The sequence below is a fragment of the Ailuropoda melanoleuca genome, chromosome 15 (genome assembly GCF_002007445.2).
Source record: "Ailuropoda melanoleuca isolate Jingjing chromosome 15, ASM200744v2, whole genome shotgun sequence".
NCBI lineage: Eukaryota > Metazoa > Chordata > Mammalia > Carnivora > Ursidae > Ailuropoda > Ailuropoda melanoleuca.
Genome location: NC_048232.1, coordinates 91,295,571 through 91,321,555, shown reverse-complemented (window position 1 = coordinate 91,321,555; position 25,985 = coordinate 91,295,571). Strand labels below are relative to the sequence as shown.

At 63.2% G+C, this 25,985-nt stretch overlaps 1 protein-coding gene across 3 annotated transcripts in view; it reads left to right on the top strand.

The window, feature by feature from the left end:
• Nucleotides 1–25,876, top strand: part of SBF1 (SET binding factor 1) — a 27,225-nt gene extending 1,349 nt beyond the window's left edge. The window contains exons 2-40 of one of the 3 annotated variants that reach the window (XM_034643637.1): nt 6,286–6,371; nt 6,801–6,938; nt 7,165–7,323; nt 7,409–7,519; nt 8,100–8,205; nt 8,325–8,457; nt 8,535–8,643; nt 8,734–8,847; nt 8,940–9,017; nt 9,412–9,525; nt 9,604–9,732; nt 9,816–9,914; nt 9,999–10,203; nt 10,284–10,396; nt 11,227–11,376; nt 11,665–11,733; nt 11,812–11,970; nt 12,046–12,311; nt 12,403–12,575; nt 12,659–12,732; nt 12,809–13,004; nt 13,262–13,389; nt 13,835–14,013; nt 14,122–14,258; nt 14,367–14,574; nt 14,708–14,904; nt 14,982–15,119; nt 17,953–18,030; nt 18,341–18,522; nt 18,600–18,779; nt 19,091–19,192; nt 19,267–19,452; nt 19,521–19,647; nt 19,731–19,861; nt 19,931–20,161; nt 24,044–24,151; nt 24,246–24,457; nt 25,082–25,325; nt 25,410–25,876. In XM_034643637.1, coding sequence (XP_034499528.1) covers nt 6,286–6,371; nt 6,801–6,938; nt 7,165–7,323; nt 7,409–7,519; nt 8,100–8,205; nt 8,325–8,457; nt 8,535–8,643; nt 8,734–8,847; nt 8,940–9,017; nt 9,412–9,525; nt 9,604–9,732; nt 9,816–9,914; nt 9,999–10,203; nt 10,284–10,396; nt 11,227–11,376; nt 11,665–11,733; nt 11,812–11,970; nt 12,046–12,311; nt 12,403–12,575; nt 12,659–12,732; nt 12,809–13,004; nt 13,262–13,389; nt 13,835–14,013; nt 14,122–14,258; nt 14,367–14,574; nt 14,708–14,904; nt 14,982–15,119; nt 17,953–18,030; nt 18,341–18,522; nt 18,600–18,779; nt 19,091–19,192; nt 19,267–19,452; nt 19,521–19,647; nt 19,731–19,861; nt 19,931–20,161; nt 24,044–24,151; nt 24,246–24,457; nt 25,082–25,325; nt 25,410–25,508 — 5,648 coding nt within the window. In that variant the 3' untranslated portion in view covers nt 25,509–25,876. Of the gene's footprint in view, nt 1–6,285; nt 6,372–6,800; nt 6,939–7,164; nt 7,324–7,408; nt 7,520–8,099; nt 8,206–8,324; nt 8,458–8,534; nt 8,644–8,733; nt 8,848–8,939; nt 9,018–9,411; nt 9,526–9,603; nt 9,733–9,815; nt 9,915–9,998; nt 10,204–10,283; nt 10,397–11,226; nt 11,377–11,664; nt 11,734–11,811; nt 11,971–12,045; nt 12,312–12,402; nt 12,576–12,658; nt 12,733–12,808; nt 13,005–13,261; nt 13,390–13,834; nt 14,014–14,121; nt 14,259–14,366; nt 14,575–14,707; nt 14,905–14,981; nt 15,120–17,952; nt 18,031–18,340; nt 18,523–18,599; nt 18,780–19,090; nt 19,193–19,266; nt 19,453–19,520; nt 19,648–19,730; nt 19,862–19,930; nt 20,162–24,043; nt 24,152–24,245; nt 24,458–25,081; nt 25,326–25,409 lie in introns of those variants that run through there. The other 2 variants (XM_034643638.1, XM_034643639.1) reach the window with 2 other exon arrangements.
• Nucleotides 25,877–25,985: the final 109 nt, after the last annotated feature.

Genomic DNA, 25,985 nt, shown 5'->3' with positions numbered 1-25,985 from the left:
CGCGGCGGGGACAGGCGCGCCGGGGCAGTCGCGGGGACATGTGAGGGCGCGCGGGCCGCGGCCGCTGGGCCGATGCGAGGGTCGTCCGGGGCACCTGCCGGGCTGGGGTCCGGGGTCGGGGGTCGGGGAGGGTGGCCCCTCTGAGGACAGCAGGGCAGTGCGACACGGCGAGCTGTACCTCCCCACCAAACTCAGGACCGAACCGGTCAGGCAGAGCTTTGGCATGGGCCTTGGAGGTGGGAGGGCCCCGAGACTGCTCGGCCTCCCGGCTCCCAGTTGGGTGGGATGGGCCCTCTCTGCCTTGGCCGACTGCCGGGTAGCTCTGCCTCCAGGGGCACGGATCCTTCGCTTGCAAGCCCCTCCTCTGACCCCCAGTGCCTCTGGTCTGGAGCCTCCGCCCTGCCCGTGTGGGGTGTCTTAGGTCCAGGAGGCTCGGTGGGGTGCAGAAGAGGGTGGGATTGAAGGACTGCTCTATGGAGAGGTGGTGTGTGAGCTGTAACGGGGAGGACTTCAGGAGGAGATGTGGGGAGGGGAGAGAGAAGAGCATTCCTGGCAGAGGGCCTGCGGTCCTCATGCCTGCAAGCCAAGCCCTGGGTGGGGGATCGTTGTGGTGACTGGTGCTGATGTCCAGGAGGTCCATGTCTAGGGTCAGCGCCTGTGTCTAAGAGCTCTTCAGCCCAGGGGGTAGGAGAAAACAGAGCCTGACAATGACATCAGCAACAGTCATGGAGACAGTGGGTTGGGGAGCGTGCTCGGTGTGCCAGGCCCTGCACAGCCCTTTGTGTGTGTGATCTCATTTCTTCCTCCCAGCAGCCCACCGAGGTTTCCTTGCCCTCTCCCTCATCTGTAGAGTGGAGCTGGGCAGAGAGGTTGATTGCCTGGTCCGAGGCCCCCAGAGGCTAACCCAGCACCAAGCCGTGGGCTCAAATCCCATCTGCAGAGGGGCAGTACATATCCTCGGGATGCCTGCGTGGTTAGGCTGAGGCTTAATCTCGAGACTGAAGGTGGGGTTGAGCCCCCAGTCTGTGCTGCTTCTTGTCAGCCCAGTTGCCACTGTCATCACCCAGGACCCAGACTTTCTCTCCTCTTTGCCTTTCTTCTGAGACTCCGCCTACTGGACCCTGCACACTTCAGACCCTCCTCAGTGCCCTCATAGGACTCGCTCCTGCTCTCTGCTCCTGTGTGTGCCCTGACACCCTCAGTGATGAGCGTGTCTTCCTCCAGCGAGGGAGGTTTTTCAGCAAGAACCAGTCATCTTTGTCGCCCAGTCTGCACGTGGCACGCTCACTGTCACTGTTGTACAGGCCCACAGAGAGAGAACCGTCTGTTCCGAGGGGAATGTGGGGAGCAGTGAGGAGGCCATGCCACCTGGAGCAGAGGGATGCATGGGGTCCAGGGGAACAAGGTTGGCCGAGGGGCTGCCCCAGCATGAGGGGCCCGAGGCTGGAGCTGCATGAACAGAGTGGGCTTGGAGGCTGACAATGCTGAGAGTGGTGTGGGAAGGGTCTGAGGAGGCAGAGACCACAGGCAGAGACCAGGTGGTAGCAACAGGGGTGGGGAGTTGAGGGTGAATTATGGAGGTGGAAGGCAGCATGGGTGGGCTCCATGGCAAGCTGGCTGTGACACTTGGGGGGGGGGCACTCCTGGCATTTGTGGCCTCTGATAAAGACAGGGGAGAAGGCTAGAGTCCATAATGCCTGCTTTCCCTGAGTGTCCGCTGCAGTAGGGGTGAGGGCCATGGAGCCCCCTCACCACTGCCTTCCAGGGCTGGAGCTGGTCAGTTGCTGGCTGGCCACCCAGCTTCAGGGCCTCTGTTGGCAGGACTCATCCATCCCTGTGAGAAATAAGCCCACAGGCTAGGACCCTGGCCGTAGGGCTGAGGGCAGAGCCCAGTGGTGGGGGGAAGCCTGAGGCAGAGCACTACATGGGGGAGTCAGTGGTACCTGCTTTGCCACTTGATAGCTCTTGACCTTGGGCCAGTCTTCCAGCTCTCTGCACCTCAGCTTTTTCATCTGGAGTTGGATGAGTCACACAGACCTCCCAGGCTGCCGTGAGCTTGCGGTGGACACGAAGGTGAAGCTGTTCACATGGGAGGCACCAGGAAATAATGGGTGTCTTATGAATGATGAGCAGCGGGTGTGTGGACACCCGTAGGTACTGACACAGTGGGCAGTTCTGCTGGAGGTGGCGGACGCTGTGTGCTGGCAGGCCTAGGACATCAGGACGGGGGTGCAAGGTCTTCTGGGTTCGGTGGAGGGGGTAGGAGTCGGGGATATCTTGTCCTTGGCCTGGGTCTAGACAGCCTGTCTAGGCAGGGCCTGGGTACAGGAGTCCTGCCTGAGGGAGCATCTGGGTTTATGGTTACCATCTGGCAGACCTCTCCAGACAGGAGCATGGGGAGACGGCTGGATGGGACCCCAACTTTCAGAGTACAGGCCCCTTGCCTGGTGAGTGGGGGGAGCTCCTTCACTAAGGACATGGGTTTAGCACCTTCTGCACGCTGGGCCCAGCTCTGGGAACACTGGAGGCCAGTCAGATCACACCTGTCCCGCTTCTGGGCTGGGACGGCCCTGACAGTGGCTAGCTGATTGAACACAGCACGGCCAGTGCCAGGTTATGTTTTTGGGAGCAGGAGACACGCTTGACCTGACCAGGCGGCTGAGTGCATGTCTACCAGGGAGAAGGGGCTGGACCTCTCCTGGTGCACCCCCTTCCCATGTCCATCCCCACCCCTAGCATTTGAGAAGAAGACCTTCTGCCCCATGGTCTGGCCTCTCTCAGACCTGACTGTGCTGAGCGGGCCACATTCCTGGGCCCCATCTACTCTCCCCACCCATGTCCTGCCCTCTGGAGCAGGTTGGGGCTGTTTGGAATGGCCTCAGCTGGCTTCCAGCCCCCACCCTGGGAGCCGGTCTGGTCTGCCTGGGGGAAGGTTGGGGAGGACCCCTGGGGAGGCTGCAGCCCCTCTGCACACATCCTGTTGCTGTGGCTGGCTGGGACGGCCTGTGTATTGAGGTTGCGTGGGTGGGGCAGCAGGAAGGTCCCGTCCTTCCTTCACCCTCTTCCTATAGTTGAGCTAGTCCTAGGGCGTCTATGCTAGGGTGTGTGGAGGAACGGGAGGGGCAGGCAGAGGAGGCTGCCATCCTCCCTTGCCTCTGCTCACAGTGCATGCTGGCTTGGGCTGGCCCTCCAGGCGTCGGAGCCTGGCACTGGCGACGGCCACTGCCAGCAGATGACAGAACCCGTGCTCTGTGTTCTCTCGCCCTGTGTTCAGGCCTACAGCCCACACAGGGCTGGCTGCGGGGATATGGTTGCAAGAGGAAGTGCTTGTCCCCGTCTGTGTCTCGGGGGACTTTGGTGCCCTTCCTACTAAGGCCTCCCAAAGAGTCCCGCCCTGGGACGCATGATGGTGCTGGTTAGCTTAGTTCTATCACTGTGGGGTGATAGGGTGCCCTTCCTCCTCCAGGGGAAGCTCTGGTGGGGTAGGGAGCTCATCTGCTGCAGATCACCTCCATGGCCGCAAGGGCTCAAGTGGGTGGGGGACACTGGGAGACATGGCAGAGCTGCCACCTCCCCCAGGATGCAGGCCAGCAGCCAGGTTGCAGCCTGGCCCCTGCTAGCACAGAGCTGAGGTGTGGGCCGGATTTCAGAGAGGGTTGGAAAGAGACCAGGAGTCAGGACCTCCCTATGGTGTGCCCTTCCAGGGAGGGCTTGCCTGTCCTGGAGCACTGTGGGGCTCCGAAAGCTGCCCTGCACTTCTGATTAAGGAACTTGTTTGCTTGTGGGGTGTGAGTGGGCCTGGGTGTGGGAGGGTGGTTGTGTAGCTGGCTGTATGCATTCAGCAAGCCCTAATTAGGCAATGGGCTGTGCCAGGCACAGGTGCAACGATGGATACAGAGACGTAGTTTCTTGTTTATGGAGCTCCCATCTGCCCCAGCCAGCCAGCAGGTGCACCAGGAATCACAGAGGGGTATAGTGGAGAGAGGGAGGTCCTGGGGGTCCCGCTGTAGGCTCCAGGCTCAGGCAGGGTGCAGAGAACTGCCTGGAGGAGGGGGCACTCTTTCGGCTGAGACCTGAAGGCTAAGTTTTGGGACCATGATGGCCCAAAGAAGGAGCTGCAGGTAGTGAGGGGATGCTTACTGGCATAGGCCATGGGGGCAGTTGAAGGAAAGCCTCCAGTTGGTTCTTCAGAGGGTGGAGCCCTGCAAGTGGGAGTTGATGTTTCACAGGATAAATGGGATGGGGAGGGTGGGTGGTGGACAATGGCCAGTTACGTTGTCTGCTTCCCTGTGGGGAGAGGCTGCTGAGAGCAGCCCTCCAAAGGCTGTCTGGCCTTGGGAGGGAGGCTGTGGGGCAGAGGCTGCTGTCCCTGTCTGCACACACCCCCTCTTCCTTCCTCCGCCCGCTGCCTCGTGGCAAGAACTGGGTGAGCCCTGGGTGCCAGCCAGGCCCGGGCCCAGATGGTGGTTTGGGGCTGTGCACAAATCAGCCCTTGGGGGAGTGGGTGGGGAGGGAAGCCATGGCTCAGGGTGAGCTGGCCTGGGCCTGTTGAGGGCGCCCCTTGGGAGTGGGCCTGGAGGGACCCCAAGTGGGCCGTGTGCATGTATGCATGCTTATGTGTAAATAGGTATGGTACCAACAGACACCTGTTCTCTTCCCTGCCTCATCTTATCTTGTCTACTGTCTTTTCAGAGTGTCAGTAGTGGGAGGAGGAGGGGAACAGGAAACTGAGGTTTTGTGAGTCAGAGTCACGGCCCCTCCTTACCCCACCGGCAGCAACCTGCCCACTGCTGAGCTCCTTGGCATTGCCTCCATGATCCTGGCGGGAGGGTGGTCTCCTGAGATTGTAGCTCATCTCCTCTGTTGTCGAGTTACTGGCGTCTGCTCACCAGTGCCCAGGACCCTTGCTCTGTCCGAGGCTCCTGTGCACATTCAGGGTGGATGGACCAGGCTGGCTGGCTGGGCCGGTGGGGTGGGGGGGGGAGCTGTATCCAGCAAGTCCTCAGAGGCTGTGCACCTTGGCTTTCTGGGCCTTGGGGCAGGCCCTTAGAGGGCTTCATGCCCAATCCCACTCCTGACCTACTTGCCCCTGCTCTTCTGCGGGTTCTGGCAGTGGTGTCGAAGCTGGTTTGAGCACAGGGTGGGGACATCTGTGCCTGGGGACCTGCCTGTAGTGTGGGGGAGGTGAAGGTAAGGAGGTTTCTGTCTTACCTGCTTTACCCTGCTGCCGTGCTGGGTGGGAGCTGAAGGTAGAACAGAGACTTGTGTCCATCCTCTACTGGTCTTGTGAGGTGAGTGGTCCCCTGGCAGGGCCCTCATCATGCCTGCTAGTTTGGCTCTGTAGGGGGTGAGCAAGAGGCAAGGGCCTGACTCTACCAATGTGGACTGGAGCTGGGAATAGTGCCCTGGGCATAGAGTGGGGGAAGGAGCCCTGGGCCTCCTGCCCCTGGCCCTCCTCCCTGGCCCAGGGGACATAGGGCTGCCCTCAGCGCCCCCGGTCTCTGTGGCTGTGTACCGTGTTCTGCGCAGGCAGAGGACAGGCCTGTGTGTGCCATCACCTTCAGTGCCCCTGAACATGGCCGGGTCCCCAGCGTTCAGGAGGATACTCCTTCAGTGGCTGTCCTGAGACCTGCCACTCCTAGGTCCCACGCTGGGCCTGTCCGTCTCTGAGGCAGTGGTACAAGCAGCAGTTTGGGCCTGGGTGTTCTGTCCCCTGACACAGACAACAGATGTGAGACCCCTGCCTCTTGAGCGGGCTCAGAGCTGGCAGGTGAGGTGAACCAGGGACTGGGGCTAGGCACTGAATGGGGTGCCCCTGTCCTCATGGCGCTCACTGCCTGGCGGGGGCTGTGCTGAAGCTGGTGGTTGGCTGTGGAACAGTCCAGAGCTGCTCTGCCCTTGATGGAGGGCTGACCTGCTGGCGTGCAGTGGGCTGGAGGTGGGTTCTGGCTGGGGGTGTTGTCGTGTTGGGGAGGGGCACGGGACTGGCACTAGGCTGGGGCTTCCATTGTTTTTGTGCCTGGCCTAGCCAGAGGCTCTCAGCACTGCCTGTCCCATATCGGGGGCTCCTCTCGGAGCCCTCTGGGGGCCCTGGGGTCCGTGGCTGCCTAGTGGCCACCCCTCACAAGACTATTTTTAGGGAAATGATAGGTCTGGGAGCTGAGGCTGGTCTGATCCCACATGAAGGCCAGGCTGGGAGGTTTCCCTCTGAGACCCTTGAGGCTCCTGACTGGGTGGGGGGTGTGGGAGGCGGGAGGTGCTCTGACTACCTGCTCCTGTCCTCAGGGAGTGGGGAAGGCCAGGGCCAGATCCTTCAGCGCTTCCCAGAGAAGGACTGGGAGGACAACCCGTTCCCCCAGGGCATCGAGCTGGTGAGTGGGGGGTGCTGAGGTGGGGGTGGGGCAGGCCGGCACTGGTTTCCCCAGGACTGTAAGGAGCCTCAGCAATGCCCAGCCCCCGACGGGCACAAGGAGATATCTGAGCTGCTGCAGAGGGTGGAGGGCGGGGGTCACGGGCTTGGCTGGCAGGGTGCTTGGTGCCCTCATCATGTCATGTTGGCTGTCCCTTGTGATGGGGGCGACCGTGCCTCACAGGGTTTTCTGGCCACACACTGAGACCAGAGGCTGTGACTTTCTTTTGGGGGGAAGGGTTGAGGTCTAGGAGGTGAGATGTACCCAGGGTCTCAAGAGCGAGGTGCTGCCTGCTACACTGGAACCTGGTGTCCATGCCCTGGGTGCAGACTTATGAGGGCAGGGAGACAGGGAGCTAACTGCTGACCCCTCACCCCACCTTCCCCGCAGTTCTGCCAGCCCAGCGGGTGGCAGCTGTGTCCTGAGAGGAACCCACCAACCTTCTTTGTTGCTGTCCTCACCGACATCAACTCTGAGCGGCACTACTGCGCCTGTTTGACCTTCTGGGAGCCAGCAGAGCCCACACAGGTCATCTTGGGGGCTCTGGGGTACAGCCTGCATGGGGTTCTGGCTATGGCCGACTCCCTCTGCCTCTGTCCGTACGTGCGTCTCCCTGTCTGTGGCAAGTCCTGGTGCCTCAACCCCACGGAGGCCTGAGTTCCCAGAGGGCTGCTCCCATCTGAGTCACCTGTGTCTTCCCCCTGGGCCCGTGGGACATGCCTGAGAGCAGGGCAGATGGGGCTTCTGTCCACAGGAAGTGGTGTGCACCGAGGACGCCGCTGAGCGGGAGGAGGAGGCGGACGAGTGTGGCCCAACGCAACTGTCACCCGCGACACCTGGCCCACCTGGCCAGCTGTTCGCGCCAAAGACGCTGGTGCTGGTGTCTCGACTGGACCACGCGGAGGTGTTCAGGGTGAGGCGGGCAGCAAGGGTTCGAGGTGGGATATGGGGTGCCCCCGCTGGTGGCGCCACCATTCCCCAGTCTGTGGTCCTTGCAGAACAGCCTGGGCCTCATTTACACCATCCATGTGGAGGGCCTGAATGTGGGCCTGGAGAATGTGATTGGAAACCTGCTCACGTGTGTCATCCCCCTGGCTGGGGGCTCACAGGTGGGTCCTGGGGACAGCTGCTGGCCGCCCATAGCCGCGGCCCTCCTGGTGTCCCAAGCCGTGAGGGTGGGGCCTGTGGGCACGCAGAGTCTGGCCGGGCTCAGCATGGCCCAGACCTTGGACATTCTTCTGCGTCTTGGTGCTGCCATCACCTGTCTTCCCTTCTTGGCCCTGCCTGCTCACCTGCGTGTCCTGTCTTGCCTGGCTCCCTACCTGGGTCCCTTCGGTTTGTCTGTCCTCTTGCTCCTTGAGTGTGCCTGTGTCTGGATGTTGGTGTCAGCATATCTGTCTGCTCCCTGGTCAGTACCCCCACCTGTGGGTGCGTCTAACTGTGTTTCTCTGCCTGTCTGTCCTGTGCAGCTGGACTCTGTTGAGGACGGAGTGGTATGGATTCTTTGTTTCTTCTGCCCACCCAGGCCCCACCCTGCCCCAGGTCAGAGGCCCTGAGTTCTCTCTACAGCACGGCTCAGGCTGGCAGGCCGGGCGTGGCCTTTCCCTCATGTTAGAGGCCCGTTTTGGCCAGTCTCACCTCAGCTCATAGAGCTCTGGGCTGACCCGGGTCTGGTCCCTCTCTCCACAGAGAACCATCTCTTTGGGGGCTGGTGACCGGCAGGTCATCCAGACCCCGCTCGCCGACTCGCTGCCCATCAGCCGCTGCAGTGTCGCCCTGCTCTTCCGCCAGCTGGGTAAGCATGGCCGTCCCCGTCCTGCGCGCGCCTGCCTCTCCTCTCCTCTGCCTGGGGGCTGGTGGTCAGAGGGGGGTTCTTACTCAGCCGGCCCTCCAAGCCTGTGGTCTTCCCTCCAGGCATCACCAACGTGCTGTCTTTGTTCTGCGCTGCGCTCACGGAGCACAAGGTGCTCTTCCTGTCCCGGAGCTACCAGCGGCTCTCAGATGCCTGCCGGGGGCTCCTGGCGCTGCTGTTCCCTCTCAGATACAGGTGCCCCTGCTGTCACCCAGCCCCTCCTCCCAGCCCCGCCCTCTGGGCTCCCTGCACTGAGCCCTCACCTGTTGCAGCTTCACCTACGTGCCCATCCTGCCGGCGCAGCTCCTGGAGGTCCTCAGCACACCCACGCCCTTCATCATCGGTGTCAATGCGGCCTTCCAGGCAGAGACCCAAGAGCTGGTGAGGGCTGTGGCCTGGGCCTGCCTCCCTGCTCCAGGCCGCGCTGACTGGCTGGTGGGTCCCTGACTACTTGCTCCCTCTGGTCCATAGCTGGACGTGATCGTTGCTGATCTCGATGGAGGGACGGTGATGGTCCCTGAGTGTGTGCACATCCCGCCCCTGCCGGAGCCTCTGCAAAGTCAGACACACAGTGTGCTGAGCATGGTGAGGCAGGGCCAGTGGCTTCAGGGAGGCTGAGCAAGGGGAGCCCCGGGCCCTGGGTGTGCAGCCATCCCTGCTCACCTCTGCCTCTGCAGGTCCTGGATCCAGAGCTGGAGTTGGCAGATCTTGCCTTCCCACCACCCTCAACCAGCGCCTCCTCCCTGAAGATGCAGGTGGGGGTCACTACAGTCCCAGCATAGGGGTCTGCACTGACCCTGCGCCCTCTCCTTAGGTCTGCTGCCACTGATGGCCAGCGGGCAGTGCCAGTTACACCGTGCAGCCACTCCTTCTGGGCCAGTCGCAGGGGGCCACATGGGGGGTGTGAGTCTTCAAGGGTCCCATGCAGGAGTGGTTGTCGGCACGGAGCCTCAGAGGAATCGCTGTGGCTTTGTGTGAAAGAAGGTTGGAGGGGCAGGACGGGGCAGAGGTGCCCGAGGTGCCTGGGTAGGGCATCGATAGGTGTGTTGGAGTGCGTCGGGGCGGAGCCTGGGTAGGTGGAGGGCTGCCGCGTGCAGGGCTGGGGCAGGCCTGTGGCCTCGCCCTCACCTGCCCTCACCTGTGCCCCAGGACAAGGAGCTGCGCGCTGTCTTTCTGCGGCTCTTTGCTCAGCTCCTGCAGGGCTACCGTTGGTGTCTGCACATGGTCCGCATCCATCCAGAGCCTGTCATCCGCTTTCATAAGGTGGGCTGCGGGGGACGTTGGGGGTGGAGGCAGGCAGGAAGTCAATGCTGAGGGGCTGACCCCCTTGTGTGCCCCCAGGCAGCCTTCCTGGGCCAGCGTGGGCTGGTGGAGGATGATTTCCTGATGAAGGTGCTGGAGGGCATGGCCTTCGCGGGCTTCGTGTCAGAGCGTGGGGTTCCTTACCGTGCTACGGACCTGTTCGATGAGGTGCACCCCCACCCCAGTTGGGAGGAGCCCCTGCCACCACTCCCCGCCTCGCCCAGCCTGCCTGACCCTGCCTCCTCCCCCAGCTGGTGGCCCACGAGGTGGCACGGATGCGGGCAGATGAGAACCACCCCCAGCGCATCCTCCGTCACGTCAAAGAGCTGGCGGAGCAGCTTTACAAGAATGTATGGCGGGTGACACAAGGGGGCAGACCAGCCTAGCTAGGTCATCGTGCCACCCCCCCCCCCCCCCCCCCCCCCCCCCCGCAGGAGAACCCATACCCCGCTGTGGCTATGCACAAGGTGCAGAGGCCGGGGGAGGCCAGTCACCTGCGGCGGGTGCCCCGCCCCTTCCCCCGACTGGATGACGGCATGGTGCAGTGGATCGTGGACCAGGCCACAGCCAAGATGCAGGGTGCACCCCCGGCCGTGAAGGCTGAGAGGAGGACCACCGTGCCCTCAGGGCCCCCCATGAGTGCGTAACGGGGAGGGGGCCCAGGAGTGTGGCCCAGGGCGGGCCTGAGGTCGGATATGAGTGCATTTTCTCCTCCCCAGCTGCCATCTTGGAGCAGAGTAGCGGGCTCCATGGCAACAGTGCACGCCGGCTGGAGGTGGTGCGAAACTGTATCTCCTACGTGTTTGAGGGGAAGATGCTTGAGGCCAAGAAGGTGAGGGCAGATGGGCGCAGGGAGCACCTGTGAAGGGGGCTGAACCTGGGGTCCATACACCTGCTGGCGGCTGGAGGGGGCAGGAGGGGCAGATGACACCAGGTACCAGGCCCTATCCTCAGCGCAGCTGGACGGAGCCTACTGGGGAGGCTTGCAAGAGGGTTTACTACTTTAAAACGTCAGAAGCCCTGAAGGGTTCTACTCCTGAGTTCCTTTTTCATCCTTCCTGGAAAAAGCGCGGCCCTCACCAGTTTTGTGTGTGTTCGTCTTGCCCTTCGTGGTGCTCGCAAGCACTTTCGGGTTTCACAGCAGCCCGTGTGAATCATGACTGCACGGTCTCCCGGGAGGGGCCTGCAGGGCTCCCAGCAGTTTTATGATGAAAAATAATAAGAGAGCAAGAGCACGGCCCTTTCTGCGGCCTGCCCGGTGCCGAGCCGGCCACCAGCTCTGCATTAGGCTTGTGCTTTTTGGACACCGAGGCCCCAGCCAGCAGCGGGGCTGCAGACGTGGGAGCTGGTGCCTGCTGGGGCTCAGGGCTAAGAGCCCGCAGCCCTTAGCACATGTACACCCTGGCTGTGGACGTGCGGCGTCTCTGTCTCTGCGGGCTTTTGCATGTGCAGAGGGCTGGGTCGGCCAGAAACATCCGTCTCTGCGGGGCGGTGAACTCTAGGCACACCTGACCTGGACCACTTCCAGATCCCCTCTGTGCTTAGAGGCTGGGCTCTAGCCTCCTGGGGGCCCACTGCCCTCCCCTCCTGGGCTCTGTGCCTCCCTCGCCTCCCTCCAGGGCATGGTTGGATGCCCCCAACCCCGTGTTCCCCTGTCCCCAGCTGCTCCCAGCCGTGCTGAGGGCCCTGAAGGGGCGCGCGGCCCGCCGCTGCCTCACACAGGAGCTGCACCTGCACGTGCAGCAGAACCGGGCGGTCCTGGACCACCAGCAGTTTGACTTCGTTGTCCGCATGATGAACTGCTGCCTGCAGGTGAGGCCGGGCTCCCACCCTGCTGCCGATCTGGCCACAAGGTGGGGGCAGGCGGGGGTTCCCCAGTCTACCCGTAAGGATGCATCTTCTGGCAGTGCCGACAGCTGGGGAGATCCTGGTCTGGGGGTGGGGGTGGCGGGGGGAGGACTCTTTTCGGAGGGGGCCTCTTGCCCCAAACCTCTGGGCGGCCCTTCAGGAGGGATAGTGGTGGGAGACGCTCTGGTGGCGGGGCCGGTCAGGGCAGGGTGGGCGTGTGGGGACGGTTCGGACGGCTCACGGCCCTTGCAGGACTGCACCTCTCTGGACGAGCATGGCATCGCGGCTGCTCTGCTGCCCCTGGTAACAGCCTTCTGCCGGGTGAGTGCTGGGGTCGCCCCGCTGTCCTTCCCTAGCCCTCTCCTGCTGCACCCGTTGACTCCCCCCTGGCTTCTGCAGAAGCTGAGCCCAGGAGTGACCCAGTTTGCATACAGCTGCGTGCAGGAGCACGTGGTGTGGAGCACCCCACAGTTCTGGGAGGCCATGTTCTATGGGGATGTGCAGACCCACATCCGGGCCCTCTACCTGGAGCCCGCCGAGGACCGAGACCGCTTGCAGGTGTGCGGGGCTCCTGGGCCCGGGGCGGTGAGGGCTGCCCAGGCCGGGCCCGGCTCACCTGAAGCGCTGTGGCAGGTGGGGGAGGTGTCCACGCAGGAGGGTGAGCGCTCCGCCCTGGATGTGGCGTCTGAGCAGCGGCGTCTGTGGCCAACCCTGAGCCGAGAAAAGCAGCAAGAGCTGGTGCAGAAGGAGGAGAGCACGGTGTTCAGCCAGGCCATCCACTACGCTAACCGCATGAGCTACCTGCTGTTGCCCCTGGACAGCAGCAAGAGCCGCCTCCTGCGGGAACGCGCGGGCCTGGGCGACCTGGAGAGCGCCAGCAACAGCCTGGTCACCAACAGGTGCGGGAGGGGCCTCGTGGGCCTTGGAGGGTGGGTGGGACTCAGGCGGGGGGGGGGGGCCTGTGCCCACCGTGCCCCCTCCCTGGCCCAGCATGGCGGGCAGCGTGGCGGAGAGCTATGACACGGAAAGCGGCTTTGAGGACGCGGAGACCTGTGATGTGGCCGGGGCCGTGGTCCGCTTCATTAACCGCTTCGTGGACAAGGTCTGCACAGAGAGTGGGGTCACCAGCGACCACCTCAAGGGGCTGCATGTCATGGTGCCAGGTATGGGGGGTCTGGGTGTGGACACGCTCTCCTTAGCCAGGCAGGCGTGGGGGGCCCAGGGTGTGAAAACGACTGTCCCCCAGACATCGTCCAGATGCACATCGAGACTCTGGAGGCTGTGCACCGAGAGAGCAAGAGGCTACCCCCCATCCAAAAGGTGAGCGGGGCCCCGGCCAGGCCGCCAGCCCCAGGGCGTGGGCGGCATCCGAGGTGCCATTCTTGTCCCCGAGCAGCCCAAACTGCTGCGGCCACGCCTGCTGCCCGGCGAGGAGTGTGTGCTGGATGGCCTGCGTGTCTACCTGCTGCCGGATGGGCGTGAGGAGGGTGCGGGGGGCAGCGGGGGGGGGCCTGCGCTGCTCCCGGCTGAGGGCGCCGTCTTCCTTACCACATACCGGGTGATCTTCACGGGGATGCCCACCGACCCCCTGGGTGAGCCTTCAGACCCTTCGTCTGTCCCCACCCTCCCTTTCCCTCTCTCTCTTCCCCACCCGGGTTCCTGGGGGGGGGGTGAGAATAGGACTCTTCCCGGCCCTTCCTTTCCCTCCTCAGGGGTGCGGGGTCTCTGTGCAAGATAGGTCATTGTCTGCCCCCCTCCCACCTGCCTGGGACCTCCGTAGCTCTGGTACCCCAAGACACGGTGGCCCCCTCCCCTCCCCTCCCCCTGACTCTGCCCGACCTGTGATAAGTCGGGGAGCAGGTGGTGGTGCGCTCCTTCCCGGTGGCTGCGCTGACCAAGGAGAAACGCATCAGTGTGCAGACCCCCGTGGACCAGCTCCTGCAGGACGGGCTGCAGCTGCGCTCCTGCACATTCCAGGTCGGGCCGGGGGACGTGCTGGGGGGGTTCAGGGCCCCTGGGTCGTGGCTCTCACAGGTCCACAGGCATCTGGGCCCCCAGTCTCGTTCTCATGAGCTGGTGTCAGGCTGGACCTCACCCGTGTGTTTACGCGAAAGCTTGGTGTCACCTGCCTGTGTGACGTGCTGGCCTTTAGGGCTCTTGTGTGCGTTTGAGGGGACCCTGACCCTGGCATCCGCGTCTGGAACATGCACTGTAGCCCGCACAACTGACAGTCACTCAAACGGATATGACACTTGGTGAAGGACCAGGTCCCTCAGCCCGGAGGCCACACACAGCATGACGAGTAGCCTCTGTGCATGCCCGCTGTCCCTCCGGAGGACGCCCCTGCCAGGCTCCAGGGTGTGCCCAGCTTCTTGCCAGGGCCTGCGTGCCCAGACCTCTGAGAACCTCTTGTGTGACGCAGCTGCTGAAGATGGCCTTCGACGAGGAGGTGGGCTCCGACGGCGCCGAGCTCTTCCGCAAGCAGCTGCACAAGCTACGGTACCCGCCGGACGTCAGGGGCACCTTTGCCTTCACCCTGGGCTCCACCCACACACCCGGCCGGCCACCCCGCACCACCAAGGACAAGGGCCCTTCCCTCAGGTGTGGAGCTGGGCCCCAGGGCCAGGGCCCACACCCCTCCCTGCGTGCGTGTCCCCGTCGTGTCCATTCTGCTCGCCTCTGCTAACCCTGTGCCTGCACTCCCTCCAGGACCTTGTCCCGGAATCTGGTGAAGAATGCCAAGAAGACCATCGGGCGGCAGTACGTCACCCGGAAGAAGTACAACCCCCCCAGCTGGGAGCACCGGGGCCAGCCACCTCCTGAGGACCAGGAGGACGAGATCTCAGGTGGGGGCGCGGGAAGCCCCAGGTGGTCTGGGTGAAGACCGCCGTGTGCAGGGCAGGGCGCCTGGGCGCTCTGTGGGTGACGTCCCCTGTGTGCCTGGCCCGCCCCAGTGTTGGAGGAGCTGGAGCCCAGCACGCTGACCCCTTCCTCGGCCCTGAAGCCCTCTGATCGCATGACCATGAGCAGCCTGGTGGAGCGGGCGTGCTGCCGGGACTACCAGCGTCTGGGGCTGGGCACGCTGAGCAGCAGCCTGAGCCGGGCCAAGTCCGAGCCCTTCCGAATCTCCCCCGTGAACCGCATGTACGCCATCTGCCGCAGGTGAGCCGGCCGCCGAGAAGTCGCGCCCCGACCCCTGCCAGATGCCGCGCGTGCGGGGAGAGCAGCGGAGCCTGTGGGCAGGGGCGTGCCGTGTCCCTTGCTGCCTCACCCTGACAAGTCTGACTCCTCACAGCTACCCGGGGCTGCTGATCGTCCCGCAGAGCGTCCAGGACAACGCCCTGCAACGCGTCTCCCGCTGCTACCGCCAGAACCGCTTCCCTGTGGTGTGCTGGCGCAGCGGGCGCTCCAAGGCGGTGCTGCTGCGCTCCGGCGGCCTGCACGGCAAGGGCGTCGTCGGCCTGTTCAAGGCCCAGAACGCACCTTCTCCAGGTACGCTCCCCCCCCCCCCCCCGCCCCGTCCGTGCCCACGCCCCGCCGGGCTCCAGCGCCGCCTCCTCCCCGCGCAGGCCAGTCCCAGGCGGACTCCGGCGGCGTAGAGCAGGAGAAGTACCTGCAGGCCGTGGTCAGCTCCGTGCCGCGCTACGCCGATGCGTCCGGGCGGAACACACTCAGCGGCTTCTCCTCCGCCCACATGGGCAGCCACGGTGAGGGGTGCTTGCGGGCGGAGGGACTTCTGGGGCGGCTGTGCTGGCATTTGTGGAAGGCGGGCCAGCTAGGGGCCGGAGTGAGTGGGGTGTGGGATCACATAAGTATCCTGAATTCCTGCTCTGACGATCCTGTCTCCTTCTTGACGAGCTTCTTGACCTCCTCGTCTTCCCTGCCCATGGCCTGCCTCCAGGTCACCGGACACAGCTGACCCTTGAACCCCCCACCTGGGCCCCATCCCTCCTTTGTGGTCCCCCCGACAGTCCCCCCCCCCACTGTCCCTGTGGCCCCCCTTTGTCCTGTCCCCCTTGCACTCGCCCCCTTTGTCAAGGCCATCTGACTGCTTGGGCTACAGAGTTCATCTGTCCTGGCTCCTTCAGTCGTGTCGGTACTGGTCTCCCCATCCCCGTCCCCACCACAGGCACACTCAGCGCTCACCGGCCCCACTGTCCCCACGTGGATCCAGGCCCTTTAGACCTGGCCCTGACTTCTGTCCGGTGTGCAGGTGGCAGAGAGACACCAGGCCTGGGGAGGTTGGGGCCATCAGTGGGCCCTGCCCCTCACCTTCGGGGCACTGGTGTGGGGCGGCCGCAGAGGGGTTCGGTGACACGAGCACGTGTGCTGCCGTCCAAGGAGTACCTGGCCGCTGTGGAGGCTGGTCTGATCTCCTGGTGACAGGCGGGGACCTTGCTGGGGAGGTGAGCCGTCTTTGTGCTGGGTTCCTGGGGAGGCTTGCAGATGGGAGAGGACACCCTTGGGGGCCATATTCTGTAAGTCAGGGGAGGAGGCGGTGTCAGAATGGGGGTGGCCTCCTCCTCCAAGGCAGTCACTTCTGCGTCGCACTTACCTCCCAACTGACCCCATTTGCTTCTCCCATCTCCCTGTCCTCCCCCCATCTCACCCAGATCTCTGCATCTCCCCCACCCCTCCACCCGATCACCCGTCTGACCCTGACCTTCCCTCTTCCCCCACCCCATTTCCTCTGTGTGCCCCTGTTCTCTGCGACCGCTCTCTCCTTGCCCTGTCTCACCCCAGCTGATGCCGTGTCCCCCAACCCCCTCATCGTGCCCATCTCCCCCTCCCGCCTGCCCGGGTCCCCACGGATGCCCCGGTCCTGTCTGCCTCATCCTCTTGGTCTGGCTGATAGATCCTCAAGGGTTAGTCCTTGGACTTAGGACTTCAGCTGCTGTCTAGCCCATGCTGGCCCTCTGTGCTTGAGGCCTGGTGCCCAGTGGCCTGTCAGTCTGGGCTGGATCTGTGAGGCTCCCCTTGCTGGCCTGGGCCTGCCCCGCACCCCAGCCTGGTGCCTGCCCGGGAGACGTGGCCTCTGTGACCCCACGTGGTTCAGGGTCCGTGCAGGTGTCACGCCAGGGTTCCCCGTCGGTCAAGCCTCGCTGACCCTCCGTCCCTCCCCTCATGCTCACCTGCACTCTCCCGTGCCGCTGCCCCAGCTCCCAGATATCTGCACTGGGTGCGCGGGTGGGTTTGGGGGACCGGTGGCACCGCCGGTGGGTGGGGCATCCTGGAAGCGTGCCCATCCAGCCTGACTCTTCCTGTTCTGCACGCTCCACAGGGCCTCGCAGTGGCCCTGCCACCCCTTCCTGTAGCGGGGCGGGGGGCGGGTGTCTCCAGAACACATGAGGGCTTTCACCGCTCCCAGTGGAGGTCTGAGGAGGCCCCACACGCCGCTGCTGCCCCTGCTGGGGGTTGCTCTGCACACCGGCCTCCGTCCCTGTCGAACCTGGAGGTCTGGGCGCGCACTAAAGGGCACTCTGCCTTCTGGTTGTGTCCGTGCGGACCGCTTGGTGGGCACTGGGGCCAAGGGGGCCTGGAACGGGGCGGCCAGGGTGCCCTTGTGGTCACTACGGGGGGGCCAGCCTTGGTCCCCTCCCAGTCCCTTCTTGGTCCTCGTTCAAGTGGCTTTTGGTCTCTGCACGTCAACGTCTGTCATCACGTGGGTTTTGTGGCTCCACCGTGTGCAGAGATCCCGAGTAGCACCTGCGGGCGGCACCCTCCCCGCAGGATTCTTTGTCGCCAGTGCCTCGTCCTCCCCCACTGTGGCCTGGGCATCCTTGACTGTTCCCAGAGCCCCCTGGTGCTGCCTCCCTGTGTCCCCCAAGTTCAGAGCAAGGCCCCTCATTATCTGGGGGCTCCGCCGCGTGTGGGTTCTCGCTGAGACACACCGTGTGCTTGCTGCGCGTGATCTTGTGCCCTGCCTGCAGCGTGGCAGGCTGGTGTGCTTGTCCGCGGCCACTGCTATGGCGGGTAGGGACGGTGCCCTGCTGCCCTCTGCAGACGCGGCTGAGCCAGGGCACCAGGGAGCATCCTCCCCCAGGCTCCCTGCGCCTCCAGGCCTGGCCGTCCCAGCCTGTAAGTCAGGGGCCTGGCCCTGCTCTGCCACTGCTGCCCCTGGGGCTCAGGCCCGCCCGTGTCCACGGTTCCGGGTGAGGAGCTCCAGGCTCCAGGCTTCTTCTTCTCCGCGCTGTACCTTCCGGCCGCTCCTCCTGGTGCGCGCCGTGAGCGGCTCCTGGCAGTGCCCGTGGGGGCTGAGGGTGCAGGGACAGGCTGTGGAGGGGGAGTTGGAGGGAGAGCCCAGGTTTCTTGGCTCTCTTCTGATCCTACCTGCCACCGGCCCTCTGTTCCCTGGCCTGCCCTTGAGGGCCGAGAGGGCTCAGAGGGCCTTGGTATTGCCCTCCACTCTCTGTGGGGCCCCTGGGGGTCTTGGTGGGAACCCAGCCCTGTAGTTAGTCCCTTTGGACCACAGGCCCTCCATGCTGGGCACACCCTTGGGCCTGGGGTCAGACCTGAGCCTTTTCTCTGCTGTGCCCCCAGTGCCCAGCCCCAGAGCCAGGGTCACCACGCTGTCCAACCCCATATCAGCCTCGGCCTCCAGACGGACCACTCCCCGAGGTACCGTACTGGCCACACAGGCTGGCTCCCCCCACCTGGCACTGATGACCCGTGTGACTGAGTAGTCGTGGGCACTAACGTCCCCCCACATCTGGCACTAACAGCCCCGTGTGACGGCCAGCATAACCCAGCCCTTCCCACAGCCCTGGGCACTAACCGCCTGAGGCCCCAAGTCCCGCCCCAGCCCCGACACTAACAGAAATGCAGGCCCAGCTGGGGCCCCATTGGCTTCTCCTGCCTTGCCTGGGGAGCTCAGCACCAGGTTCAGCGGCGCCCCAGGCCTGGTCGTTCATCTGGTTTCTTCGTGCAGGTAAATGGGGCAGTGTCCGGGCCCCTGGGCGCAGTGGTGGGCTCAGCGTTGACGTGGGCTCCCGGCTAGCAGGCAGAGACATGCTGGGCCCGCCCCAGGCTAACGGGGCCCCCCCTGACCCAGGCTTTCTGCAGCCCCAGCGTGCAGCCCTCTACATCATTGGGGACAAAGCTCAGCTCAAGGTGACCGAGGTGGGGACACAGGGCCAGGAGGGGGGCTCAGGACCTGGGCGCATCTCACCGCGGCTGGCCTTCTGCAGGGTGTGCGGCCAGACCCCCTGCAGCAGTGGGAGCTGGTGCCTATCGAGCTGTTTGAGGCACGGCAGGTGAAGGCCAGCTTTAAAAAGCTGCTGAAGGCGTGTGTCCCGGGCTGCCCCGCCGCGGAGCCCAGCCCTGCCTCCTTCCTGCGCTCCCTGGAGGACTCAGAGTGGCTGATCCAGGTCTGTCGGCCCTGCCCCTGCTGTGGTCAGTTGGGGTGGCTCAGAGGAGGTGGGCAGGGGCTGGGGGACATGGGAGTGCCTGTTTACCTAGAGCCAAGGGCGGATGGGGTCACGCTTTGCCTGTCTGTGACGTTGGGCCCCAGGAGAGGTGCTAGCCACTTCCCACCTGGATGGCAGTACGGTATGGTGGAGGGAGGCTGGGGCCACCTGCTCTCCGTTGGGGTGGGGCAGGACAGCTCGGGGGCCTGCGTGGGTGCGGGGGTCCGAGGGCTCTGGCTCCGGGAGGCGCTGAGGGGCTGTCCATCCTGCAGATCCACAAGCTTCTGCAGGTGTCGGTGCTGGTGGTGGAGCTCCTAGACTCGGGCTCCTCTGTCCTGGTGAGCCTGGAGGACGGCTGGGACATCACCACCCAGGTGCGTGCTGGGCCAGGGGACAGCCCGGGCCGGGTCCCACAGGCGTGGTCCTGACGGGCAGGCGGTGCCGGCAGGTGGTGTCTCTGGTGCAGCTGCTCTCCGATCCCTTCTACCGCACGCTGGAGGGCTTCCGTCTGCTGGTGGAAAAGGAGTGGCTGTCCTTCGGCCATCGCTTCAGCCACCGCGGGGCCCACACGCTGGCTGGGCAGAGCAGTGGCTTCACGCCCGTCTTCCTGCAGTTCCTGGACTGTGTGCACCAGGTCAGCAGGTGGCCACGGTGGGGGCTGTGCCTGTGGATTCCTGGCCCCTGACCCGTCACCCCACACAGGTCCACCTGCAGTTCCCCATGGAGTTCGAGTTCAGCCCTTTCTACCTCAAGTTCCTCGGCTACCACCACGCATCCCGCCGCTTCCGGACCTTTCTGCTCGACTCGGACTATGAGCGCATCGAGCTGGGTATGAGGCAGGGCCGGGCCTGGGGCCGGGGTGGCTGGGGCTGGGCCTGGGGGGTTGGCCGGGACTCAGCCCCACCCCTGCAGGGCTACTGTACGAGGAGAAGGGGGAGCGCAGGGGCCAGCAGGCGTGCAGGTCCGTGTGGGAGTACGTGGACCGGTTGAGCAAGAGGACGCCCGTGTTCTACAACTACGTGTACGCGCCCGAGGACACGGAGGTGAGCCGCGGCCCGGCGGGGGCAGGCGGGCGCCTTCCGGCCCAGCTCCTCACGCCGGATCCCCCCCAGGTCCTGCGGCCCTACAGCAACGTGTCCAACCTGAAGGTGTGGGACTTCTACACGGAGGAGACGCTGGCCGAGGGCCCCCCCTACGACTGGGAGCTGGCCCAGGGGCCTCCCGAGCCCCCGGAGGAAGAGCGGCCGGACGGGGGTGCGCCCCAGAGCAGGCGCCGTGTGGTGTGGCCCTGTTACGACAGCCGTCCCCGAGCCCAGCCAGACGCCATCTCACGCCTGCTGGAGGTGAGCACGATGGCACCGTGGGTGCGGGCGTGCGTGGGCTTCGGTCCAGGGGCCCCGGCCCTCTCCCCACCCTGCCAAGCGCCCGCCAGCCTGGGGTGGCTGGCCCCACCCCGCACTGGGTCGTGTTTGCAGGAGGTGATGACCAGAGGCTGTTGTCCTGGACCCCTGGGTCCCAGGAAGTGGCTTCTTTGCTCAGCCCTCAGGGAAGACAGACTTTTCCCAGGGACTGTTCCTGCCCTCTCCCTGACTGCTGCACCTGCTTCCTGGGTGCACCTGGCTGTCAGCCACCCTGAGGCCGTCAGAGGAAGGTGCGCCTGTGGGCCTGGAAGCTGGGGGTTGACGTTTAGGCCTCTCTGGCCCTCCCTCTGCCATTCTTGGGGGGCACATGTGTTCAGCCCCAGGAGTCAGGATCTGCCAGGGCAGAGAGCACTATGTGCCTGAGCTGGCGTAGAGGGTGGCGGAGTAGTCGCCGGAGTGCTTGGCTCCAGAACACGGGGGATTTGCGTTCCCCTTCCATCCACTGGCTGTCCGGCTTTTGGGGGACGTCTGTGCACGTTGGAGCTTGTTTTGTTCTGGGGGAAGAGGGTGCCGATGCCGGCCCCTTGGGGAGGTGGGGAGGCGTAAACAGAGTGGTGTGTGTTGACGATGCCTCGCTGGGCCTGGCCTGACGGCACCTGGTACCTGGGGGGTTGGGGGGACACAGGGGACCCAGAAGCTCAGAGGGCACGAGAGACCCTCTGTCTCGGGTGCGTTTCCCTGTCTTGGAGTCTGACGTGGATCGTGCTGTCAGCTGCCTCACAGCGCCGTGTCATCGTGTGGCCTTGGGATTCTGACCGTCCGTATCTTTCCGTTCCAGCCGAATTCCGGGTACTCAGCATGTGGTGGTTTTTACCTACGCCGGCGGTTTGTTTCACTGGCATTTTTAGTACCTTTACACACGGTTATTGACGTGGTTGGGTTGGAGTCTAGGTCTTTGTTGTTGTTTTGAGCAGTCTGCATGCCCGCCGCGGGGCCTGAACTCCGTGCCGGGGTTAGGAGCGGCTCGCCGAGGCTGAGCCGGCCGGGCTCCTTCGCTGCTGACTCTGCCGTGTTTCGTTTTCACTCCTCCTTCCTTTTCTGGTTTGTCCTCCTCACGATGGAGCATTCTGCTGCATTTACCTTTTGAGCTGCACGTCCTTGTGCTCGTTTCAGCGCGTGCCAGGCCCGCCCGCTCACCCTCACGTGTTCTACGTGTGACGGACGCGCAGCACGTCCTGTGTGTTGTCGGCGGTCGGCTTTGTTCGGGAGACGTCGGGAAACGAGGAAGACGTCTCCTCTACTTGCTGCTTCTAGGGATCGTCGCTCTTCAGTCTGAAGAACTTGGTTTCTCGTAATGCAGGTCGGCCAGTGACACGGTCCCTCAGCTCTTACTCGCCTGAAGATGTCTTTGTGGTGCCTTCACTTACTCAGAAGGGTTCCAGGTCCTTCGTTCTGTCCGTCATGCATGTTTTCTTGGGTGCTCAGGGGCTTTTACTTGGCATCACTGAGGCGTTGGTTTTGAAACCGTTCAGGATTCCACCGGCGGGGACCGTGACCGGCCTCTCCCTCCTGTGGGGCGGGGGGCGGGTTCCGTGCTGTCCTCGCCGCAGGGCGACCTTGGACGGTGGCTGTGCTACTCCGCGACCTGCTTGCCAGGGAGTTGCTCCGCGCAGCTCTGCCTTGCCACGTCTGCTCGATGCTCTGATCTCGGAGACAATCAGTGCGTTTCTGGCCCAGGGAGACATCGCAAAGCCGCAGACGGACCTGTGGCAGCCGCGCTGCTGGTTTGCGGTGACTTTGTGTCCAGTCCCCAGAGGGCCCTGAAAAAGTGGCTTTTGGCTGGGCCTACTGTGCCTTTTTATTTTTAGTTTTATTTACTTAAGTACTCTCTACACCCAACGTCGGGCCCGGCCCGCAACCCCAAAATCAAGAGTCGCACGCTCCACTGACCGCTCCAGCCGCTGTTCCAGTGCCTTTCTGGGCGCCTGGGCGGCTCCGTCGGTGAAGCGCCTGCCTTCAGCTCAGGGCGTGATCCCGGGGTCCTGGGATCGAGTCCCGCATCGGGCTCCCTGCTCAGCGAGGGAACCTGTTTGTCGCTCTCCCTCGCCCCTCCCCCTGCTGGTGCACGCACGCGCTCACTCTCTCAGTTAATGAATAAAATCTGGGAAATAAAGGGTGTTTTCTTTGGATACAGAATTCTAGGTCGACAGCATTTTACGCTCAGCAGTTTAAAGATGTCATCACTATTTCTGGTTTAGAGTTGGTGCTTTTCCTTCCCCTCGTAAACTGCATGTAACGTTGCCCTTTCTTTCTCTGACCACCTTTAAGATTCTGTCTTCATCTTTGGTTTCAGCAATTTGACCATCATGTGGGGTTTTAAAGTTTATTTAAGTAATCTCTACCCCCTCCCCATGGGGCTTGAACTCATGACCCCCAAGATCGGGAGCTGCACACTCCACCCACTGAGCCAGCCAGGCGCCCCTCGTGGGGGGTGTTTTGGTTCATCCTGCTTGGGGCTTTCTCAGCTTCTTAGATCCATGGGATGATTTCATCAAATTTAATGCAGTTTAGGCCGTGATTTCTTTAAAAAGTTTTTTCGGCACGATCTCTCCCTTGTTTCCTCTGGGACTTGATTGTCCCATGGGTCCCTGAGGCGTATTTTTTTCTTCTTTGTGGCTCATCTTGGATGATTCCTGTGACCCTACCTTCAAGTTCTTTTCTTCATTATGTTTAATATCCTCTTAAACCTAATGAATTTTTCATTTTAGATATTGTATTTTTCAGCCCTAGAATTTCCATTTGTTTTTTAAAATAGAGTTTCCATTCTCTGTAGAGATTCCCCATCTGCTTGACCATATGTCCATCTTTTTCTTTACATCTAAAGCATATTTATAACAACTGTTTTGAATTTCTCGTATGCTAATTCCAATACCCGTTTCTTTTCTGGATCTATTTCTTTTTTTTTTTTTTTTAAGATTTTATTTATTCGACAGAGAGAGAGACAGCCAGCAAGAGAGGGAACACAAGCAGGGGGAGTGGGAGAGGAAGAAGCAGGCTCATAGCAGAGGAGCCTGACGTGGGGCTCGATCCCATAACGCCGGGATCACGCCCTGAGCCGAAGGCAGGCGCTTAACCGCTGTGCCACCCAGGCGCCCCTGGATCTATTTCTTTTAACATCTCCCCTAAGTATGGCTCTCATTTTCCTGCTTTTGGTCTGTCTTTAATGTTTTTAATAGTCGACATTGTGGATTCTGCACTGTTGAGGGTCCGGGTTGTGTTGTCTTCCTTGGACGAGTGTTGGGTCTTACCGTTGCCCTCAGTGCAGAACGTGTGGGTCAGCTTGGTCTCTTCAGGGGTGGCGGTCCGCTCCACAGGCCTTCGTCCTGGGTGTTGAGGAGCCCGGCTCAGACACGGCCTGTCCAGGGCGTCAGTGAGGCACCGCCGCTCTGGCTGTTGGCAGTTGCCGCATCTTCCCGCACCGTGACCTCCGGAATGTGGATCTAGTTCACGGTGTCTTGGTGGCTGCCCTCTGCCAGGCTTGTGACATCCTGCTTGGCCCGTGGCAGTTCACTCTGGATCTCTAGAGCTCCCGCGCCACCCCGCCTCCCCCGTCTCGAATGCCACCCCGTGGCTCCATGCGTGTCCGCATCCCCGAGCGCCGCATCTCGGCCCAGTGCTCCTTGTTAGTTTTGCACAAGTAATTTTTGTTCTCTGTACCCCTGCCCTCACCCCCTTCTGTGCTCCAGTAATACAGGTCAGACCTTTCCATCACTTCAACCTCCTGTTTTCCATAGTTTTGTCTTTCCGTGTTTCAGTCTGGATATTGTCTTCTAAATGGTCTTAGTTTTCCCGATTCTCCCCCAGGAGCTACAGCGGCTGGAGACGGAGCTGGGACGCCCCCCTGAGCGCTGGAAGGACACCTGGGATCGGGTGAAGGCAGCACAGCGCCTCGAGGGCCGGCCAGATGGACGTGTGAGCGGGCGTGGGTTGTGGGTGGCCAGGGTGAGCTTGCTGTCGGGGGGGCGAAGGCCACTGGCCCTGACATAGGCCCCCCTCCTGCCCCCAGGGCACCCCCAGCTCTCTGCTGGTGTCCAGCGTGCCCCACCACCGCCGCTCGCTAGGCGTGTACCTGCAGGAGGGGCCTGTGGGCTCCACTCTGAGCCTCAGCCTGGACAGCGACCAGAGCAGCAGCTCAACAGCCTCCAGCTCCCGCCAGGCAGCCCGTCGCAGCACCAGCACCCTGTACAGCCAGTTTCAGACGGCCGAGAGCGAGAACAGGTGTGCGCGTGCCCCCACTTCAGCCTGGAATCCTCCGAGCTGGGGGACTGTGGGTGCCGGACAGTTCTCAGATTGGGGGCCGGGGCCCTTGGGGAACTTCTGGCCATTTCTTGGATTTGTAGGGGAGGCCCTAATGCCATCGTGGTGGCTCAAGCATAGGCTGACAGTGGCTGGGAAAAAGCAGGAGGGCTCTTCTAGAAGGGGTTTGGGACCCCAGCCAAGCCGTGGTGGCTGCAGAGGAGCAGAGGGACAGCAGCTGTGGGGTACCTGTGACGGCAGGCAAGGCACGGGGGGTGGGGTTGGGGCCTGGCAGGCTGGAGAGGGGCCATCTTGCCACAGTTACCTCCCCAGACCCACCTGCTGCGTGCTTCTCGTCTGAGGGCACCTGCCCTGCACGTGGGGCTGCTTCCCTGAGATCCTGGCGTTGGACCATCTCTAATGTCCTGTCATGCAAGGGGTGAGGGGTGGGGACCCTTCTCCATCTCCTTTCTTTTCTAAGTACAGCCCCAGGCTGTACTGGCCCCTGGCCAGTCTAGCCTTGGGTCTGAGGGCAGGGGCTGGCTGGTTCGGGGGGTAGGGGTGGCCCTGACGGCCAGCCTGGTCCTGGTTCTGCTGTCCATGCAGGTCGTACGAAGGCACCCTGTACAAGAAGGGGGCCTTCATGAAGCCCTGGAAGGCCCGCTGGTTCGTGCTGGACAAGACCAAGCACCAGGTGAGTGGTCAGGGAGCTGAGGAGCTGCGCTACTATGACCACCGTGTGGATACGGAATGCAAAGGTGTCATCGACCTGGCAGAAGTGGAGGCCGTGGCCCCCGGCACCCCCACCATGGGTGCCCCCAAGACCGTGGACGAGAAGGCCTTCTTTGACGTGAGCTGTGGCCAGGGCCCGGGGACGGCAGGGCAGGGGGTTCTGTGGGGTGGGACCGTGGAGTCAGTGACCCGCCGTCCCCAGGTGAAGACGACGCGTCGCGTTTACAACTTCTGTGCCCAGGACGTGCCCTCAGCCCAGCAGTGGGTGGACCAGATCCAGAGCTGCCTGTCAGACGCCTGAGCCCAGCTCTGCTCCGGCTGCTCTGCGTCCAGTCGTTCGAGACCACTCGGGGTGGGCAGGGCCCCCCGGCCATGTTTACAGCCCCCACCCTCGACAGTATTGAGGTCCCGCCCCCCCCAAACTTATGTGTACAGCCCCTGCCAGCTCCCACCCCCGCCCACCCCCGCCCACCTGGCTAGCTGTAACTTATTTTGGAGTTATGGGTGAGCGCCGGCCGGGAGGCGGCCATGGTACAGCCCTCGCGGTGGGCCTGTAAATAGACCACTCCCGCCCAGCCCTCCCCCGTCAGCGTGCTGGTCCCAGCGGGCCCGCCGCAGGCACCCTGTTCCTAGAACCAGAGTCTATAAAGAGAGAACTAACAACACGCACACGCCTGTGTCTCCTCAGCCCGCCCAGAGCCCCCCGCCAACCCCGTCCGCTGTGTGGGGGATGAGCTCTGGTGCTAGGGGGAGGGAAAGGCAGCTTCATGAGGCCCGT